Source organism: Varanus komodoensis, unplaced genomic scaffold (assembly GCF_004798865.1).
Source record: "Varanus komodoensis strain SLA01 unplaced genomic scaffold, ASM479886v1 scaffold44_3, whole genome shotgun sequence".
NCBI lineage: Eukaryota > Metazoa > Chordata > Lepidosauria > Squamata > Varanidae > Varanus > Varanus komodoensis.
The window spans coordinates 3,438,789-3,456,751 of NW_025336010.1; the positions used below are offsets into that span (position 1 = coordinate 3,438,789).

At 64.3% G+C, this 17,963-nt stretch overlaps 1 protein-coding gene across 1 annotated transcript in view; it reads right to left on the reverse strand.

Annotated features, from left to right (window-relative positions):
* The window catches only part of SMTN (smoothelin), a 69,277-nt gene that overhangs the window by 25,408 nt on the left and 25,906 nt on the right, over positions 1–17,963 (reverse strand). Inside the window, exons 7-12 of the mRNA XM_044444193.1 lie at positions 16,804–16,897; positions 15,740–16,152; positions 14,987–15,041; positions 10,785–10,877; positions 8,965–9,558; positions 7,410–7,516 (exon numbers count right to left, since the gene is read on the reverse strand). Coding sequence (XP_044300128.1) covers positions 7,410–7,516; positions 8,965–9,558; positions 10,785–10,877; positions 14,987–15,041; positions 15,740–16,152; positions 16,804–16,897 — 1,356 coding nt within the window. The remainder of the gene's footprint in view (positions 1–7,409; positions 7,517–8,964; positions 9,559–10,784; positions 10,878–14,986; positions 15,042–15,739; positions 16,153–16,803; positions 16,898–17,963) is intronic.

Here is a 17,963-nt window from a genome sequence, read left to right on the forward strand (position 1 = left end):
CGAGCCGGGTGGGGAGGCCGGATCCTGGCTGCCCCGAATCTCGGAATGATTCGTGCTTTGCGGGCCACGCCAGGTGCCCCGCCACGGGCCACGCTGCCCACGGGAGCTGCGGTCCAGCACATCTGGACGGCGCCGGGTAGGGGAAGGCTGCTCTGGTCTCCGTCTGCCCCCCTCCCCGAAGACGGGGGCCGCAAGATACGCCCCCAGGTCCTCTGCAACTGTGCCATGGTGCCGCCACCCAGCTCCCCGGCTCTCCCCGCAGGACGCGGCAGGCCAAGCACCTTCCGCTCCACCCGCCCGGCACACAGCCCTGCGCTCGGCTGCTGGGGAGGGAAGGAGCCTCTCAGAGCCTGGGCGGCGCTGGCCGGAGACCAGCGAAAGGCGACCCAGCTGCTGCCCCCCTCCCCGCCCGCCACAGAGGCACGAGGACTATGCCGGGAGGAGGGCTCCGGCTGGCACAGGTACGGCACCGCAAGCCGCCCGGCAAGGCACGCCGGTCACCTTGTCCGGCAGCTGCCACCCAACGCAGCAGGGCAGCCGATCCCACCCTCCTCTGGGGGGGGGGCAGTTCAGCAGGGGCACCCACGGCCACGGGAGCCGCCCGCCGCCCTCCTTTGCCAGCCAGGAGCCACGACGAGCCGGCCAGCGAAGGGCAGCGGCACCCAAGCACCCCTGCCCTAGAATGACAGCCCCCCTGCGGGGGCTCCAAGGGGGTGCTGGTACAGATTCCTGTTCTTCATCCTGAAGGGTGCAAGGGGTTCGGCTGGAGTTGCTCAGAGGACCTGATTTACAATGCGACATTCGGTCAACCTCTCTTCATAGAAGATGTGGGGTCTCTAATGGGGCATGGTTAGGAAGGGAATGTGGGGAGCCAAGACCCCAAAGCTCTCCCGCAGCAGACGTCTCGCTACTTCTCCACTGAAGGCTGTGCGCTTTGCTCCGAAACCAGCTCAGATTCCGGCAGATCCCTCTCTGGCTCTGTGTTTTCTGCCTGTTACAAAAGTTAAGTCTTGCTGACACCCCCCGCCCGCCACAAGAATGCGTGTGGCACAGGGTGCAGCGGGTGGGGGGGAGTGGGGGCACATTAGGAGTCAGAAATAACAGCAGGAGGCCCACACCAGGCAGTGGAGCCCTGAAACGCCACCCGGAGACCCTCCAGGCTCCTGCCCTTCAGACGGGGCAAGTTTGCTGCACATACCGAGCCGGAGAAACCTTTTCTCCCAACAGAGGGACAGGGCCCGTTTCTTAGCACACCGCATTCGCAAAAAGAGTTGCCCCGCCTGGGTTCCCAAGGATGCAAAGCTGTGGGGCAGGTCTCTCTGTATTCCACAAGCAGAGGAGGCAGCACTTGGGCCGAGGAGTCCAGATTCATTCGCGTTTCTAGTCCTCTGGACAGCAGCCGCAGAGGTGGTGAAACGGTGAGGAAAGCGCCTGGGGAATTCCCCGACAGTCAGGCATGCAGGACCCTTCCCCCTCAGCAGCCCCCTCGCCCCCACACAACCAAAGCAAAACCAGGGATGCAAAATGGATGGGTACCAATTTACTTCATTTGCCCAATTTATCCAGGCCTGTCCATTGCTAAGGTCATCTGGCTTCTCTGACTTCATTTGCACGCTGCTCTCCTCTCCTCTCCTCTCCTCTCCTCTCCTCTCCTCTCCTCTCCTCTCCTCTGTCAACATTTCAGCCACATGCCGGCCAGGCAGGAGAAGAGCCTCTGTCCTTCGGCTCAGCAGCTCTGCCAAGCGCTCGGGTGCTCTGACGACAGAATCACAGGAGCAGCAACCAGGCGGCAGGAGGCAGGCAGCTCTTCTCAGCCGGACCGCGATCTTGATTGGCGCAAAGATCTGCCTAGCGGCAAGTGTGGAATTCACGCAGGTAGCGGGCCGCAGGTGGGCGCCCGAGCAGGCACAGCTCCTCCAGCTCCTTCTCTGCACCCCTCTTCTCAAATGCGGGGGGGGAGGGGGAGGGACACACAGGGCGCTGCTAACCAAGAAGGGCCTTCCACGGCAAAGGGGAAAGTGGCCATGCCCATCCGTCTGTCCTTCCTTGAGGGGAGAGGGCTGGCCGAGGCATGGGGAAGGTGCCCCGCTCGCTCGGCTAAGTCCCCAGACGCCTCCCCTAGCAATGCCTGGCGCTCCCCGGAGCCGGGGGACTCGCGGCGCTGCCGCTCCGGGACAGGTGCACCTCCGAGTGCCTCCGGGTGCTGGAGAAGGTGGGCGGATGTGCCACTGGCTCGGCAGGCTCCTCGGTGCCCAGGAAGTGGGCACACGGGTCCTCCGACTCCAGCAGGAGCGTGCTGGGGTCCTTCCCCTCCGCCAGGAAAAGGCGGAGCCGCTCCACCTTGCAGACGAGCCGCTCCTGCTCGGCCCGCAGAGCGGCGCTCTCCTCCTGCAGGTTGCGGACGGCGGCAGCCAGCGGGCGCAGGACCCGCAGGGCCTCCTCCATGCGCTGCTCCAGGGCCAGGCGGCAGCTCTGCAGCTCCTGACGGACCTCGTGCACGGCCCCGCGCAGGGGCTCCTCCCGGACTGGCTCCTGGGCAGGACCCACATTGGGGACCGGCGCCCCGGGCATGGCACCAAGGGGCCGCTCGTTCCTTGTGCTGCCCAAATGCCCCGAGAGAGCCGAAGCACCGAAGGCCGTCTGGCCTGCTGCTCCTCCTCTGCCACTGCTGTGCCGAGACAAAGAGCTCTGCCTTTTATAGTGGCGGCAGGACCTGCGCAAGCGGGCGGAGGGCTGGGGGGTCTCGGCGTGGCTGTCCTGCTCCTCCTGCCACCGAGGGGCACGCGCCGGCCCCCGGGTAGCTTTCCAGTGACAAAGGCAGCGTGATGGAGAGGGCCAGGTGGCCGAACGGCCGGCCAGGGAGCAGGCAGCGGGGAGTCGGACCCTCGCCAAGCAGCCACCTTGGACAGGGGAGGGGTGCCCCCTGGGGGCTACGCAGAGCCTCACCATTTAGAAGGGACTTCCCGCAGGCAGTCCAGGCTCCAAGCAGCCGCCTGAACACACCTCTGTGACCTGCTGAGCCAAAAATGGGGAGCTACTTGAAGCAGCCCCCGCATTCCTCAAGATGTGCAAACTGATGTGCACATGGCTGCGAGCAGAGAATTTGGAGAAAAGGCCACGAAGGGCTGAAAAGCAGGAAGCCTCGAGCACGGCGGGTCAGGGGCATGGGCGCAAGGGAGGGGAGGCGGGGAGGCACCACTGTGGAAAAGAGCGAGAGAAAAATGCTCAGCAATGCATCAAAAATGGGCAGTGGGTTATAAGGCCAGGTGCATTCAGACCCTGCCGGAGCCCCAGTCATCTTCCTCGAAGTGCACCTGGTCCAACGAACGACGCGTCCCTTGTGCGCGCGGAGGCTCTGTGCCCACTAAAGAGATGAGCGCCGCAACTGAGGAGGAAAAGGAAGCAGGTAGGAGGCAAACCCTGCCAAAGAAGAATTCCTCCGTCAGGCTTTGGGGATCGCGCCCGGCACTGTCGCCAATGACCGCCATAAGCACCAGCGTTGGCTTTTTCAAAAAAGAAGGAAAGCAAGCGAAAATATGTGCCAAGGATCTCCACATGCCAAATTCCACACCCAGTGACCAAATCCCAAATCTCAGCCGCTCAAGGGAGGCAAGCAAGCAGCATGCCGTTTGCCCCCTCGGCTCAGTCACCCCTTCCAAAGACGGCTGCAGCTGAGACGTGTGAAGCCGGGAGAGACTCGGAAGGTCGGCAGTGATGCAACTGGAAAAGCTCAACAAGCACAAGAATGTTTCGCTGGCACCCAAGGCCAAGAGCAGGTGCACTGCTGGGTCCCCAGTCACCAGGCCGGGGTGTGCAAGCGGGACATGGAAGGAAGTCCATGTACCCAGAACACAGAACATGGTGCTGGAGGAGGATTTTGCCAGTGCCCTTGACTGACAGAAGGATGAACAAGCGGGCCCGCGATGAAATCAAGCCAGGGCTTTCCCAAGAAGCAAAACGGACAGAACTGAGGCGGTTGTGCTTTGGGCAGGAGAAGGCAGGACTCCCTGGAGAAGATGATCATACTAGGCAAAGTTGGAGGCAGAAAAGAAGAGCAAGTGAGAGCAGGATGGACCCCAGAAAGGATGCCCCAGCCTCAAGCTTAGGACCGCTGAGAGGGCTGCCATGGGCTCTGGGGGGCTTTCATTCACAGGCTCACCACAATTCAGAGACAATTGCCGGCGCAGAACAACAAAAAAGGACCCTGCTAGATTCACAGGTATGGGAGGGGCAATGGCTCCCCGAAAATTAAGAGGGCAAACGGGAAGCGGCTTGCCTTCTCCGCGCACCAGCACAAGTTTACTTGACGTCAAGGGCAGACAGAGGACCCAACCCGCATTCGAACCGTGGCGGTGGGACGCTGCCGCACAGAGAGGAGCAAGATCCAGCAGCCCTTTCCTCGGCTTGCTAGTTTTCCGAGTGCAAGGGTCCCCGACCATGGAGGGATGCTTAACCACCCGGGAGTCCCCTGTGTCCGAGCATTGTGGCCTTGGCACAGGCCGACCAGCTCTCTGCTGTGGTCTGGGGGCCACGAGGCTGCCACGACCACGGGGCCAGCCCCTCTCCCACTGAGGGGGTTTTCCCAGCCCTGGGATGCAGTGACCAGTGGATGAGTGGGGAGGGGGAGGCGGCAGGGGCCTCAGAGGGCCTGCCTGGCATGCGGGAGTCTTGCTCCTGGTTCGAGAGGGTGCAGGAGGACCGCTCTGCTCACCTGAGTCACCGTTTCCAGGTTGAGCTCCGGCCGGGAAGGCAGCTCTGCCGCGCCGCTTCCTGAATAATGCACGGCTGGAAGGGAGATCAGGTTCCCCGGCCTGGCAGCACACCTCACCGTCCTGCTCACCCCGTGCCTGGCACTCCTCAGCCCACAGGCGGCCTCTGCTCCTCACGGACGGCGGGCCTCCTCTCCCCACTGCCCGCCCGAGGGCCTACAGGGCCCCGGCCTGAGGGCTTTCTCCCCGCCTCACCTGAAAGAGGCGCTGGGGCTGCCCCGAGACCACCCCCAAGCGCCGTGCCGTGCGAGCGAGCAGCGCCGTGCGGCTCCTCCTGCGCCCCCCCCCCCGACTGGGCCACCGGCTAATACCTTAACGAGAGCCGACAGGCGGGCAGGGACTCACCGGATGAAGCATTACCCTGATTAGCCGGGCAGAGGGATTGTGCCTGCCTGCTCGGCACCAGCCCGAGGGCTGCGGAAGGGCCATGCGGGGGGTGGGCACCACCAGAGGGCTGGGGGCTTGCCTTTTGAGGACAGAAGGCACCGAGGGCCGTGAGGAGGCCGGTCCCACACGTCCCAACAAGCGCCAGGTTTGCTGCACTGCCCTGGGGGCTCGGCCGCAGCAGCCCAAAAGGACAGGGCAGAGGGGGTCACGCCACGGGGCAGCCGAGGCCCCCCAGGGTCCACTAATGTCAACGGCAATGAGAGGCGCTGCCTCAGCCATCGCAGAACAACCTTGAGCTGCTGCTGCTGCTGCTGTGGCCGGGGGGGGGGCAGGAGGAGGGATCACACCTTCCTTTGGGCGGGGGAGGAGTCCCGCCAGCTTGGGCTGGCTAGCCCTGGGGAGGGGGCACAGCCTTCTGCAACTTGGCACCCTGCAGCTCTGTGGGGAAGGCAGCTCCTGAGCACACAGCCAGAGGACCCGCTGACGGCGCGGGACCTAACGGCCAGCGCAGGCACCCCCCGCATGCTTCTGAGGCTGCTGAGATGCCCTGGGCACACAGCTGCAGAGCGGCAGGCGGGCTCCGCGACCAGCCCGGGGCAGGTGTGGGCGGCTGCCCCTGCAGCGGGACCCGTCCGGGCGCTCACCCACGCTGCAGCCACCGAGCTCGTGCCCAGGCCAGGATGCTCGGGGGAGGGAATGTCCTGCTGCCGGAGGTTCCACATCCTGCACCCTGCAAGCATTCTGCCAGAGCAGGCAGTTTTGCACATTTTTTAAATTTGCCGCAATTACCCCCGTGCTGGTGGTCATGAAAGGAAAGGCAAAAATAAAGCTGCATTTGTGACTATGCGCCATCACGCTCAGCCTCCCTCTGGCTTTTGAGGCTTCAGCAGGTGATGCCCACACCCTTGCCAGCATTTCTTGGCAGCCTAAGGACTAGAAACGTGCTTTTTGAAAGCGCACTCACAAAATGATTCCAGTATTATAGTCCACGTTACTTTTATGGTCCTTTTGCAGCTACTGCAACTTCCTCCTCCTTCTGCCCCGGACAAGCCTGTTTTTCTCCTGCTTGGTCATAACGCGTCATTCAAACTGTTTCTTTTCTGCTGCCCTGGAGAAATCCCCTGCAGAGTGGTGCTCAGCACCCCCCCCCCAGCTCCCCCATCCAAGTGAACGACTGTCCTTCAATCTCATGGGGACAAACTGCCCCTACAACTGACACCCGCTCTTGCAAGGAGATGCGATGGGTCCCCCTCTGCAGCACATCTCTGCCCCTCTGGAAGCTCCCACCTCCTCTCCCCGCGGCACGAATCCTGCAGTTGGTGTTTTGCTTGGCCTGACACCCACCAGGCAGGCTCACGCCAAATGAACACAAGCACCACTCCAGCGAACCGGTACCTCTACTGTTTGAGTACAGTTCCCAGCATCCCCCAACCAACATGGTCCAGGACAGCCTTCCCCCTCTGAGGTGTGGGCCTTCAGTTCCCATCACCCCAGCCTTCATGGCCAGTGGACGGGGATGCTGGGAATCATCACGCTAGGCGCCTGCGGAGGAGGCTAGCTAAGGCACACGCTGGCGCCACAGCACCGTCTTTCAGCCGCGCTCCGCGGATGCTGATCGCAGGCGGGGGCCCCGTGGCTCTCCTCCCCCGTGGCGCCTGGGGCTCGGGTGCAGCTTGCTCTCCCAGCCACCCAAAAGACCATGGATCTGCTGCCGGGAGGAGGTCAGCTGCACTTCCGGGGAGGGCTCGGGGCTCCAGGATGGAATCTGCCTGGCCTGCGGAAGGCCCTGGAGCACAGGGCACGCCGGAGCCACATTCCGAGGGCACGGTGCTTCGCACTTGCATCGCTTCTTTCATTTCCACTCTGCCGGCCCTCGTTCTGCATTTCCGCACACGCTGTTGCAGCTCCCGCATCTGGAGCACTTTCCATCAGAGCGAAACACTCCTCTCCCACCTCTTTATTAGTGCACCATTCAACAACCAAGTTCCCTGAGGGGCTCCAACACTTCTCTCGCCCCTCCAAAGGGAAGCTGTCCTCCCCACCCACCCATGCACCCCCCCAGCTTCAGCGCCGCGAGGAAATCCAAACTGATGCTGGGTTTCCCATCTCTGCGAGAAGTGGGATGTTCAGAAGAGGGAGGGAAACCGAGAAACACAGAAACAGAGCAAGTCAGAAGGGGTCTCCTGGGCCATCTAGTCTGACCCCCGGCTCCAGCCGGCTCCGCTCATGACAGGAAAAGGAGAAGAGGCTCACCTTGAGGACACTGGTCCCGCCGCCGCCGCCATGGCTGGTTGTGCCAACACTGCCAGTGCTGCTGGTGGTGATGCGGATTGGGGCACTTCTCAGCCCCAGGGTGAGCTCTGTGGGGTGTGGAGACGGCACGGTTGTGGGACCCAGCAGCCAGGGCAATGGCACGTGGGGGGAGGGACAACTGACCATGTAGAGGGGTTAGATGGGCCAAAGAACTTCAAGGCCCCCCCAAAGGTTTCCCTGCAATTTGCTCCAACACAGGGGCCATGCTGCCCGCTACCCCAAGCCCCTGGGCTGGGAGGGGTATAAATCAGATCTTTTAAAAGTGTAGAGCACTCCTCATCTAACCACCACAACCCACCCATCCAGCCCCCTCCTCCCAGCACAGAGCCCCAGGCACTGAAGTGCATGAACACTTGTCGGATCCAGCACTGAAAAAGCACCGAGGCACCCCTTAAAATTGTGATTAGCACCCCAGTATCAGTCCAGCTGCTGGCCTCTTTGCCTCTACCACTGTTTACAACATTCAGGAATGGGCCCAGTCTGGACAGGGGGGAAGAGTGGTCAGGATGGTGGGGGCGACCCACTCACAGCACCAAAATAGGCTGCTGCTGGGAACCACCTGGCCTCTTGGAGAGCTGGAACCACTCCAAGGGAGCTGGGCTTGGAGGGTTTCATAAAAACAAAAACACTTTCCACTCAATCATGCAAAATACAAATTCCAACCCATCTGGCTATAGACAGAAGTTTATCCTGGCAGGCGGAGGGAAGCTTTCCAGGTCCCAGACAAGACCTGCTCTTCCACCCAGCCCCACTCACTCTCTGGCCAGCCCCTTCAGCATCCCTTCCCACCACGCCGGTTACCTGGAGGAGGAACAAGAGTTCCCCCCATCACCACCCTGTTGGCCTCGTGAACCCTTGGGAAGCAGACCTGCTGCCTTCCTTAACAGCTGGACGGAGGGGCCACATGTCCCCCCATACGGAAAGCCAGAGCACAGGGAAGGGGCAGCTGGCTCGGGCTGGCAGCCACAGCGTTGCCCTGGTCCAGGGCTCAGCCCCCCAGGAGGCCATGTGTGTTTCCCACCCCACTTTTCACTCCCTCCTGGAGCTCCAGCGGAGCTGTCAGCTAGCCAGGGGCTCCCACCCACCCAGGCATCCCTCTCATTTTGGTTCTGGCTGGTCTTACGGCAAAGGTTCTGTGCTTCAAAAAAGAGGCAGAAAGTGAGCACGGAGGTGCTCTGCACAGGAGCAGTCGGGGTGCAGGGCCCCGTGCTCTTCCCACCCCAACTCACACAATCCTGCCAGCGGCCCTCATCTACCGGAGCGGAGCGGAGCGGGCGCAAAATGCAATTTGGGGAACCTCGCCTGCAAAGCACCTGCTCCCGCCTCCGGGGCACGGGCTGTTCCTGCTCATCCTCTTCCCCTTCCTCGCAGCGAGAGGCCAGAACACGCTGCTGGGCCCCGCGACCACGTGGCCGGCCACGGCACCCCCCCCGCTTCGCCGGGCACCACCGGCGCCGCAGCACGCTCTCCCGCAGCAGGCAGCCGTGCCACTCACCTGCCCGCTGGCTGCCGGGCGCGCCCACGACGCGGCTCCGCACGGGCTGGCTGCGGCCATCCTTGATCTCGATGGTGAGCAGGGTCTTCATGGCGCCCGTGGGGTCGGGGCTCAGGGGGCGGGCCGGGGGCGGCGGGGCGCTGCTCGGCGGCGCGTGGGGCTGCTCTGGACCCGCACGGCCGCCCTTGGCGTTTTCAAGCGGCTGCCGGGCAGGGGCGAGCGGGCTGCCCGGCCATTGGCTGCCCTGGCTCCGCCCCCGGGGACCGCCCGCCTCCGGAGGCCGCCCAGCCCCAGCCTTGGCCGGAGAGGGCTGTGGAGGCTGCCCTGCCCAGCGCCCGCCGCCCTCCTGCAGCGCATGGCCGGTGCCGGTGCCGGTGCCGGTCCCGCCACCGCTCGGGGCCCCAGCAGGTGAGTCCGCCGGGCGCGGGGGCTGCAGAAACCGCTGCTGCTGCGGGGCGCGCGGGCCCCTGCCGGAGCCCTCCCCCTTCTGGGGCACTGGCGAGGCAGTCCCCTGGGCGCGGGGCTCCGAGCTGAACTTGCGCGCGCGCTCCCACACGGAGCCGGACCTCTGGCAGGGCTTCTCCGGGCGAGGATCTGCAGGGGAGGGGGCGGGAGTGGAAAAAGCAAGACGTGCTTGTTGGCATGGAGACCAGGACGCGTTTACACACACAGCTGGGAACCTGGCCAGGCCTCCTGGGAGCAGTTTGGACCCCGGCAAGAAGTGCACTCGCGCGCCTTCCCTTCCTTCCCTGCTCGCCCCCAGAGCCGCTGCGTGGCCCAGACCCCCCCACCAGGGCAGCCCACTCCTTCGGCACCCACAGGGGCTGCCTCGTCTGGGGGGGCAGGGAGGGAGGGAGGCAGAACCTGGAGGGGTGGGATCCCGCCATTAAACGGTGCCCCGCAGGTACAGCCACGCGAATGACCAGCTAGGCCACCTGGTGCCCTGCAGGTGCTTGACCTGCAACGCCCAGAGGCCGCCCGGTGCAGCCGAGGGCCAGGGGCGGTGCTTGCAGTCCAGGCCCCCTAGCACACATGGCTGCGGGCTGCTGGCCCGCCCATGGGGGGGGCACAACCCTCCCACGGCGTTTCCCAGACACCCAGCAGGAGCTTCCTGCACACGGGGCAGCCGCAAGCCGCAGCCCAGCTGCACCTGCCCTGCCCATGGAGGGCTCTGGGTCCGGCCCCTGGCGCCCCCACTGAGGCGAGAGCAGCCCCTGCCTGCCCACGCGGAGCCTTGTGCTCCAGCCGGGGCAGCTTCCGCTGTTCCTGGGCCACAGCTGCTGAGCCAGAGCGGGGGCTGTGTGGAGAGGCCGCCCAGAGTGCATGAAGGGTGGGCTGTGGCCGCCGCACGTATCCTAACACCGGGCGGGCACCAGGTATGCTGCCGCGGGGATGATGAGCAGGAAGGTGCAGCCTCCTGGCCTGCTTGTGGGGTGGCCACTGCGTGGGAACACGGGACAGGAAGGACCCCCTCCCAGGTCCGGTAGGGCTCGTCAGTCCTTGCCTTGTGGCCCTCCAGATGTTCCAGCCTGCCACTTCTATCAGCCCCAGCCAGCGCGGCCAGCGGTGAGGGATGATGGTCCCTGAACACAATGCTGGAGCTGCCTGTGGGAAAGGTGCCCCTCCCCGTGTCCAAAATCAGCTTCCCCCAGTCTTATGCCCCGCAGGTGGGTGGACTGCCAGTTCCGGGGCACTGGGTTGGGAATGCCTTCCTCTCCAGGAAGCCCTGGGGAGCCCTGTCCCCCGTGCCCGGGGGTCCCACGGAGCGAGGTCACAAAGCAGCCGGAGAAAAGCAGGCCGGAGGGGGGCCAGGGAGTCACCTGCGCTGGTCTTTGGGAACGGCGCAGGCCTTGTGGCTTCACAGCACTCCGTGTCAGTGGCCGCTGAGCTCCTGGGGGTCACCTGCAGAGGGGCTGCACAGGAACGCGCCGGGGAGGAGAAAGAGCAGGTCAGGCCAGGACCGAGTAGGAGCTCCTCAGTCCCCCTCGGTGTCACATTTGGCCACGGTTCCCTCTCAAAGGAGCTCCCCTCCCCACTCCCAGCCCCCTTTCCATTCCGGGGGCCGCACTGTGCAGGCCCTGCCCGGGTCTGTGCAGCAGCCTTTGCCCAGGCCGGGCAGGCCGAGTCGGGCGCTTCCACCCGTCCTCAGCTGCTCGCAACCAGCTCCAGCAGCGGGGAGGGGGCATCCGCTGCAGCCCCCGGGGCCGGGCAAGGCAGCGATGCAAATGGCGTGGGGCCTGGTCCAAAGGGGCATCACTTTGCTACCCCAGCGCAGCCCTGCCGAGATCACTCGCCCAGACGCACGCGTGCCAACAGTGCCCAGAAAGAAGGGGGAGCGGCCCGTCTGCTTGCCCCCCTTTCCCCGTCCTTGCACGGCATGTGCTCCTGAAATGAGGCCCTCCCTTGGGCAGTTCTCCTTGTGAGTAAACCACAGCCTTCCAGATACTGCTGGACTGCTGCTCCCATCATCCCTCAGCATAGGGTAGCTTGGCCACACTGATGAGAGCTGTGGTCCACCCCCTTCGGGGGGGAGGGGGGCGTGAGCATCTCCAGAATGCCCTCCCATTCAGCCACTGTCTCAACAGAATGCTGGCCAAGGGGGACCCAGGCTGCACCCCAGTCCCCCAAAGCCTGGGGAAATGAGAATAGGCTTGCTTGGTGCCGAAGAGCAAGAGGCGTTTTGCACTGCCAAGGGGCCCCCACTGCGAAGCCTTCCTGGGGGTGGCGGCCGTCTCCTCTGCTGATGGGCCATCCCAGAGAAGCGCCCTCGCTGGCAGCTCAGCGCACAAGTGAGCACCCGCAGATGGAGGCAGGGCCCTGCACCTTCCCAGGGAAACACCTGCGTCACGGACCAGGCGCCGGTGCAGGATTTGAGCATGGAGGAAAGGCACCCTGGGTGCCCCCACCCCGCTCCCCCGGGAGCAGCCCAGTCATCTCCAAACCCTCCTCCAAGGCAGCCCCCAAATGGGGCAAGGCACCTGGGAGAGAAGGAACTCCCGCTGCCAGGGTCACCTGCCGGTACCTCTGGCTTTATGGGTCCACATCCAGCTCAGCACAGGGGCTGAGTACCCCATCAGCACCAGTCTGACATCTGTAGAAATGTGCAAGCACGTGCATGCACTTTTGAGCACTCAATAGCACCCTATTATTAACCCAGCATCCTGCTTCCAACAGTGGGCAGCCTCAAGGAAGCAAGGCATACATACAATGGCCTTCGCAAGTCCACCAGACCCTGTGCACCGGAGAAGCATGTGGGAGCCAGAAGTCTACCTATTCTATGCCCACACAAGCTGCCAACCCCCCCCCCCCAACTGAGCCTCGGAACGCAAACGGCATGAAAAAGGAGGTAGTACTCGAGGGAATCGCTCCAGCAAGTGAGCCAAGCCACAAAGCAGTTGGCTGAGGAAGGAGGCAGGTCTGCTCTCTGGACCAGAAGGTACGTCCCCTTGCCATGACTGTGCAAAGTAGCCCCTCCCTGTCCCTGGGCTGAAGTCACACCAGCCGGTAGGTGGAGAGACCCCTTCTTCCTTGAGACTCAGAGAATAAACGCCCCCCAAAGGCCTCCGGACCCCAGCTCAGCTCTTCCCTGCAGGACTCCAGCTGCTTCACGGGAATTCTCAGCTGCGAAACCTCCCAGTCCTGAAGGGGCGGAGGGGGGCATGGAAGGGCCCCCACTGCTCTGGCATCACTGAGCTGAACTTCTGGGCAGGGATGGCATGGGGGGGGCAATACATGACTGCGCTCCAGTTCCCAGAGCCTCCCATGCCAGATCCCCCCAATCCCCCCCCTTCGGGAAAGTGGGTGAGCCTGGAATGTGATGCGACTTGGGCACCGAGTGAAAAGCACGCAAGGGAGAGTGGGCTGCAAAGGGCACCCTGATCAGCTGGGGGGGTGGACGGGGGGGGGAGCAGGGGCGAGAGAGAGGAGAAAGCTGAGCTGTGGACGGAGTGGAGGCGGCAAGGAGAGGGCCAACCAAGGAAGGCATGAGGAGCCGTTCCTGGCCTTATTGGGCAAAAGAATGCAAAAGGTCTGACTCCGCCGAGCAGTTTCCTTTCATGGCCCTGCAGAGGAAGCTCCGCGGCTGCCCGGCCACCGCAGAGGACAGGGAGGGGGCAGGTGGCCCCAGCCCCGGAGAGGGGCACACGCGCCCTGTGGGGCCGCTCCAGGGCAGCACTGGCCCCTGGCGCCCCGCTAGGTCCCTCCTGGCACCAGCGCAGCCCGGCTGGCTCTGCGGGAGGGACTGCCGCCCGTGAGGCTTCCCCGGCACACGCGACGGACCCTTCGTCGCTGAACCGCAGCGGAGGGCGACGTGGCAGAAGCGGGGGCCGCCAGGCCAGAGGGCCACGGGCAGGCGAGGCGTGCGGCGTCCCCAGGGGCTGTGCTCGGCCCTGCAGCATCCTCGCGCCGGCCCCGTCCGGCAGGCACGCGACTCGGACGGAGCACTTGGGGGCCCAGCTCTGTGTGTCGCCGTCTCCCTCCCCCTTCCCCCCAACGCCCCCCCAGAGGCATTCCAGGCCCTCCAGCCGGGTGGCCACAGCTGGAGCGGCAGCCCCGCCAACGTGCCCGGCCCGTGGCAGCCTTGTTCCCCGCGGGGGCCACCCCACACCGCCTGCATGGGGCAGCACTCCCCCCCCGCCGCCCGAACCGGAGAGCAACCGGCTGCTTTCTCACTTGCGGTACATTGGGAAGACTGGGGAAGAAGCATGGCAGTCCGCACTGATGCTCCCCTCGGAAACCCGCCCTGCGCATGGAGGCTGCGGAGTGCCTGGCACATCCTTGGGGAAACACAGAATAGCTTATTTGGTGCAGGATTCTGCTGCCCAGACGTCTCAGCTTTTATTTGAAAGAAACTCCTCAAGTTCCTAGCCCCTCTTATTACAGAGTTATGGCTGATCATGTACAGGAGATGCGCGCTGGACCTCCCAAGCCACAGATTTCCAGCAGTGGGGGGAAACTAGAATAGCGCACACAAGGCAGGAAATGCAGCACACTGTACAACGGGCCCTGGAGCTCAGGTTTCGCTGGGCAGAATTTCAATGCTTTCGTGGGCACAGGGGTCACCCTTTGCCAAAACGGAGCATTACAGCTGCAGGCCTCCCTCTGCAAGGCACACCGGCCACAGCTCAGCACATGCGCTGCATGTAAACAGTTCCAGGTTCAAGCCTCAGTTCCTCCAGGTACAGCTAAGAAGGACTTGCATAAAACTCTGGAAAGCCCCTGCGGGGGTAGCAACTGTTGAAGACTTTTTGCATGCCAAAAACCCACCATGTCTGCAAAAACTGCCTCCACGCCAACAAAAAAAATAGCTTTTAAAAAGCAGCAGCAGCAGCAGCCGCCCGAGGAGTCTCCACTTGCCAAAGTGCCCACGAAAAGGGCGACGCCAGGAGGACGCAAAGGCAAGGGGTGAGCCTGGCCACGGCCACGCGGCCGGCACCCCGCGGCACCCAGCTGTTCGGAGCCCCGAAGTTATGCCCCCAGCTCCCCCACAAGTGCCCAGGTGTCCAGGCACCCCTGCACTTCCCGCTATGGAGGGCAGGAAGAGAGCTTGGCCTAGCAGAGGGGCCGGTCTGCACAGTACGAAGACGAAGAGAGCGCGCCGCGAGGGGCCTTCCTCCTCGCCACGACCGGCAGCCGTGCACCAGCGGAAGGGCCCTCCGCCTGAGGCCGCCATCTGCTTTAATGGTGCCAGAAGGCTGGGGGGCCGAGGGACGGAGGCGGGGCCGGGCCTCCCTCAGCCTCCCCTCCCCCCCCCAGCGCACAAGCTCCCCCCCCTCACATCCCTTGCCCTCAACTTTCTCACACACTCTGCACAGTGGCCCTTTCAGCGTGTCCAGGCCGGGTCCCCAGTGCCCTCCTCACTGGCCCGCTGCCCCCTCACCGGCCGCAGCCTGAAGGGCGGAAGGGGCAGTCTGCCTTGATCTCCACCTTCGCTGATGCCCGTGAGGCTCGGCACGCACGTCCCCAGCCGCCCCCTGGCTCCCGGACGCCCATGCGCGCCCTCCTCCTCCCAGGGACTCCCTACCGTCTTCCTTCTCGCCTGCTGCGCTTGCTTCTTCCTCCAGGGCTTGAGGCACATGCTGGGGGACAGAAAGGGCAAAGAACAGCCATTACGCAGCGTCAGGGCTGCGCCCCCCAAAAGCAGGGCCACCCCGCAGCAGAGCATGACTGGCGAGGGCAAGAGCGGCCCTTGAAGTGGCGAGCTCCGTCGCTGCTGCTCCGCCGCGAAGGCCACTGATGCACCGGCGGGGCGGATGCCGCCCAGCGCACCTCCCTCCTTTTCCAGGGCGTAAAGACTATAAAGGCTGAGCCTGAACTTAGGGGCCAACGCAGAGACACGTGTGGGGAGCGTCTGCCCTGCGAGCTGCTGCTGCTCCAGGGAATTCGAGTCAGCCTGGACCGCCCCATCATGCTGAGTTCCATCAGCTGGACCCCACATCTCAAACGATATTTAGAAGCTCAAAACCAAAGGAAACGGTCCCTTTTGCCACCCGAAGGCATGCTGGCTCAGTGCGTGGCTCTTGGTGCGGCCTTGCGCACCGGGGAGAGCCCCCGCCGCCGCCTGCCAGCACCCGCGTGCCACCCCAGCCCGCCCATAACTCGCCCTGGGCAGCGCCACTTCCGCCGGGGGAGGCTGAGGGGGAAGCGGCATGGGGGGGAGCCAGGAGCAGGCCGCAGACCTCTGAACGGCGGCTCTGCTCGAGCCTTCCCCAAGTGGATGCTCTCCAAATCCCGGGGAGCACTGGCTGGGGATGCTGAGAGCTGGAGTCAAACACACCTGGGGGGCAGCAGGCGGGGGGCCGCTGCTCTTGCCTTGCCCCGTGTCTGTGGCAGAGGGAGCAGGTTCAGGCGCGCCTCCCCTCTCGTTCTCGTTCTCCTCGCTGGGCAGCCTTGGGCACGGTCCCTCTCCTGCGCAGGTACCTCCTCCGGCGGCGGGGGCGTCCGGCAACCCCAGCATGGCTGCTCCTTCAGGGGGCCCCAATGCCTCGCTGCCCTCCAGCGCCGCTGGGTCGTGCTCCCCCTCGGCAGCGGGCGGAGAGGCCAAGCCGGAATCACTTTCGTGGGAGCTGGCCTGGGGGCCCTGGGAGCCGGGCTCGGCGTCCAAGCTGCTCTCCGGGAACGAGGATGACTCCGAAGGAGGCTGGCGAGGGACAGGGTCCAGGAGCAGGAATGTCCCTGATGAGCAGGCTGCTGGGAAAAGGCAGAGCAGTGGATCAGGACCACAGGTGCGGCACAGCGGCGCAGAGAGCAGGTTACGACGCACTAAAGATGGGCCTCCCCAGCGCCAGGCCCATCCGTGCTCTGGGCCTCTGTTCCCACCACCTCCAGCCAGCGCGGCTGATGGCCAGCAATGCCGTGAGCTGAACGTCTGGACGGCAGAGGCCGCGAGATGCCGCGCGAGAGGCCTCTCTCTTGGATCCTGCCGGGACATCAGGGCGGTGGGGCGATGCCAGCCTCCTCCACAGAGCCGTGGCGAGGGTGTGTGGGAAATGGTTGTGCGCTGCGCACTCGAATGTGCAGCCTGCACACTGAGGAGCATTAATGTGGCCCTTGGAATTGCGTACCCTCGAAAGGGGCCCAGTCCCCTGCACCATCAGTGCTGGCTCCCCCGCCCCCTCCCCACGGCTGCACGACATGCTGCCCGCCCTCAAGCCCTCGCTCCGTCAGCCCCGGCTTCCCACGCAGAGCCCCCGGCAGGGCCGCCGCTGCACACCGCACACACCTGGCGCACCCTTTCGTCTCAGGCGCCTCCCCCCACCTGCCCCTCAGCGGCCCCCCTCCTCTGGGCAGCAGCACAGTGCTCAAGCACGCGGAGAGCGCCGTGGCCGTGGCCTCACCCACCTGGCACCTCTGCCGGCTTCGTCTCTCCCTGCTGATGGCTCCGCAGCTCCCGGATCTGGGCCCTGATCAGCTCCCGCTCTGCTGCCTCCTGTGCCTGAGGAGATGGGAGACAAAGACCCAGAGGCAGTGAGTAAGGCTCCGAGTGAGTAGGGAGAGCTTGCACATGGGTCATTTCTGCAAAAACACCCGACTGGCCAGGCTTGCTGAGCGGTTTCCCCTCGCACAACACCAAAGGGGTCAAGGCGGCTTTTGCGCAGGGTGAACTTTCCGGGGTTGGAGAGCACAGCAACACGGACCTGTGCGGGCAATTCGGAGCACCAGCGGGGCTAAACCTGTGTGGATTAAACAATCCAGATTTTATTCTGCTGTGAAGTGGGAGCCTTCCACATCTGCTGGGATGTACTGCAAATTACAACACTCCAGACTGTCTGGTAGGGTGTAGCATCTCGCAGCGAGAAGCCGAGGCAGACAAAGGTTTGGCACAAGGCCGCCACTGGGGGCAGCATCGCACACGCCGGCACCGCACGCCCACTCCCACTCCCGTTCCCGTTCCCTTCCCCTTGTCGGATCCGTCTCGGGGTGCTGCCCTGCCCGCGACTCCGGAGCCAAGAATGCACACCTTGAACAACTGGACAGCCTGACCGCCCGTGTGAGGGCGGGAGCAGTCGCCAAGCAACGAGAAGCAGCCCCAGAAAAGCCACTTCCAGCCCAACTTTGGGTTGCTAGGCGACGGTGGGTACCAGTCCCTTTCTCCAGTCTTGACTGTGCGGAGATTTCTGAGGCGGGGAAAGGCTGGGAGAGATCGTGCGGCAAGGGGAACCCCGTGCACGGACGGCCTCTGCTGCTGAACCCATGGAGGCTGCACAGCCCGTTCCGTCCACCCAAATGCTCCTCCACACTGCCCCCCGAAAGCTTTCTCCCCCCACAAAGAAAGCTAGCATGGCAAGGGGGTCCCATCCTAGGTAATGCGGAGATTTGGCAGCGCAACCTTTGGATGAGCTTCCGGACCCGAGCTTCACCCCCAGGCTGGAAATCACCACCTCTGCCCCAAGCCCGGCCCCCCCCCCCCCCCGGTGGTATGCTCCACCGCCTCCCCCCCGACCTGGGTTCAAAGTGCCAGGGCTCCTATCCCCCGCTCCTTCCGCACACGGACTGTGCCA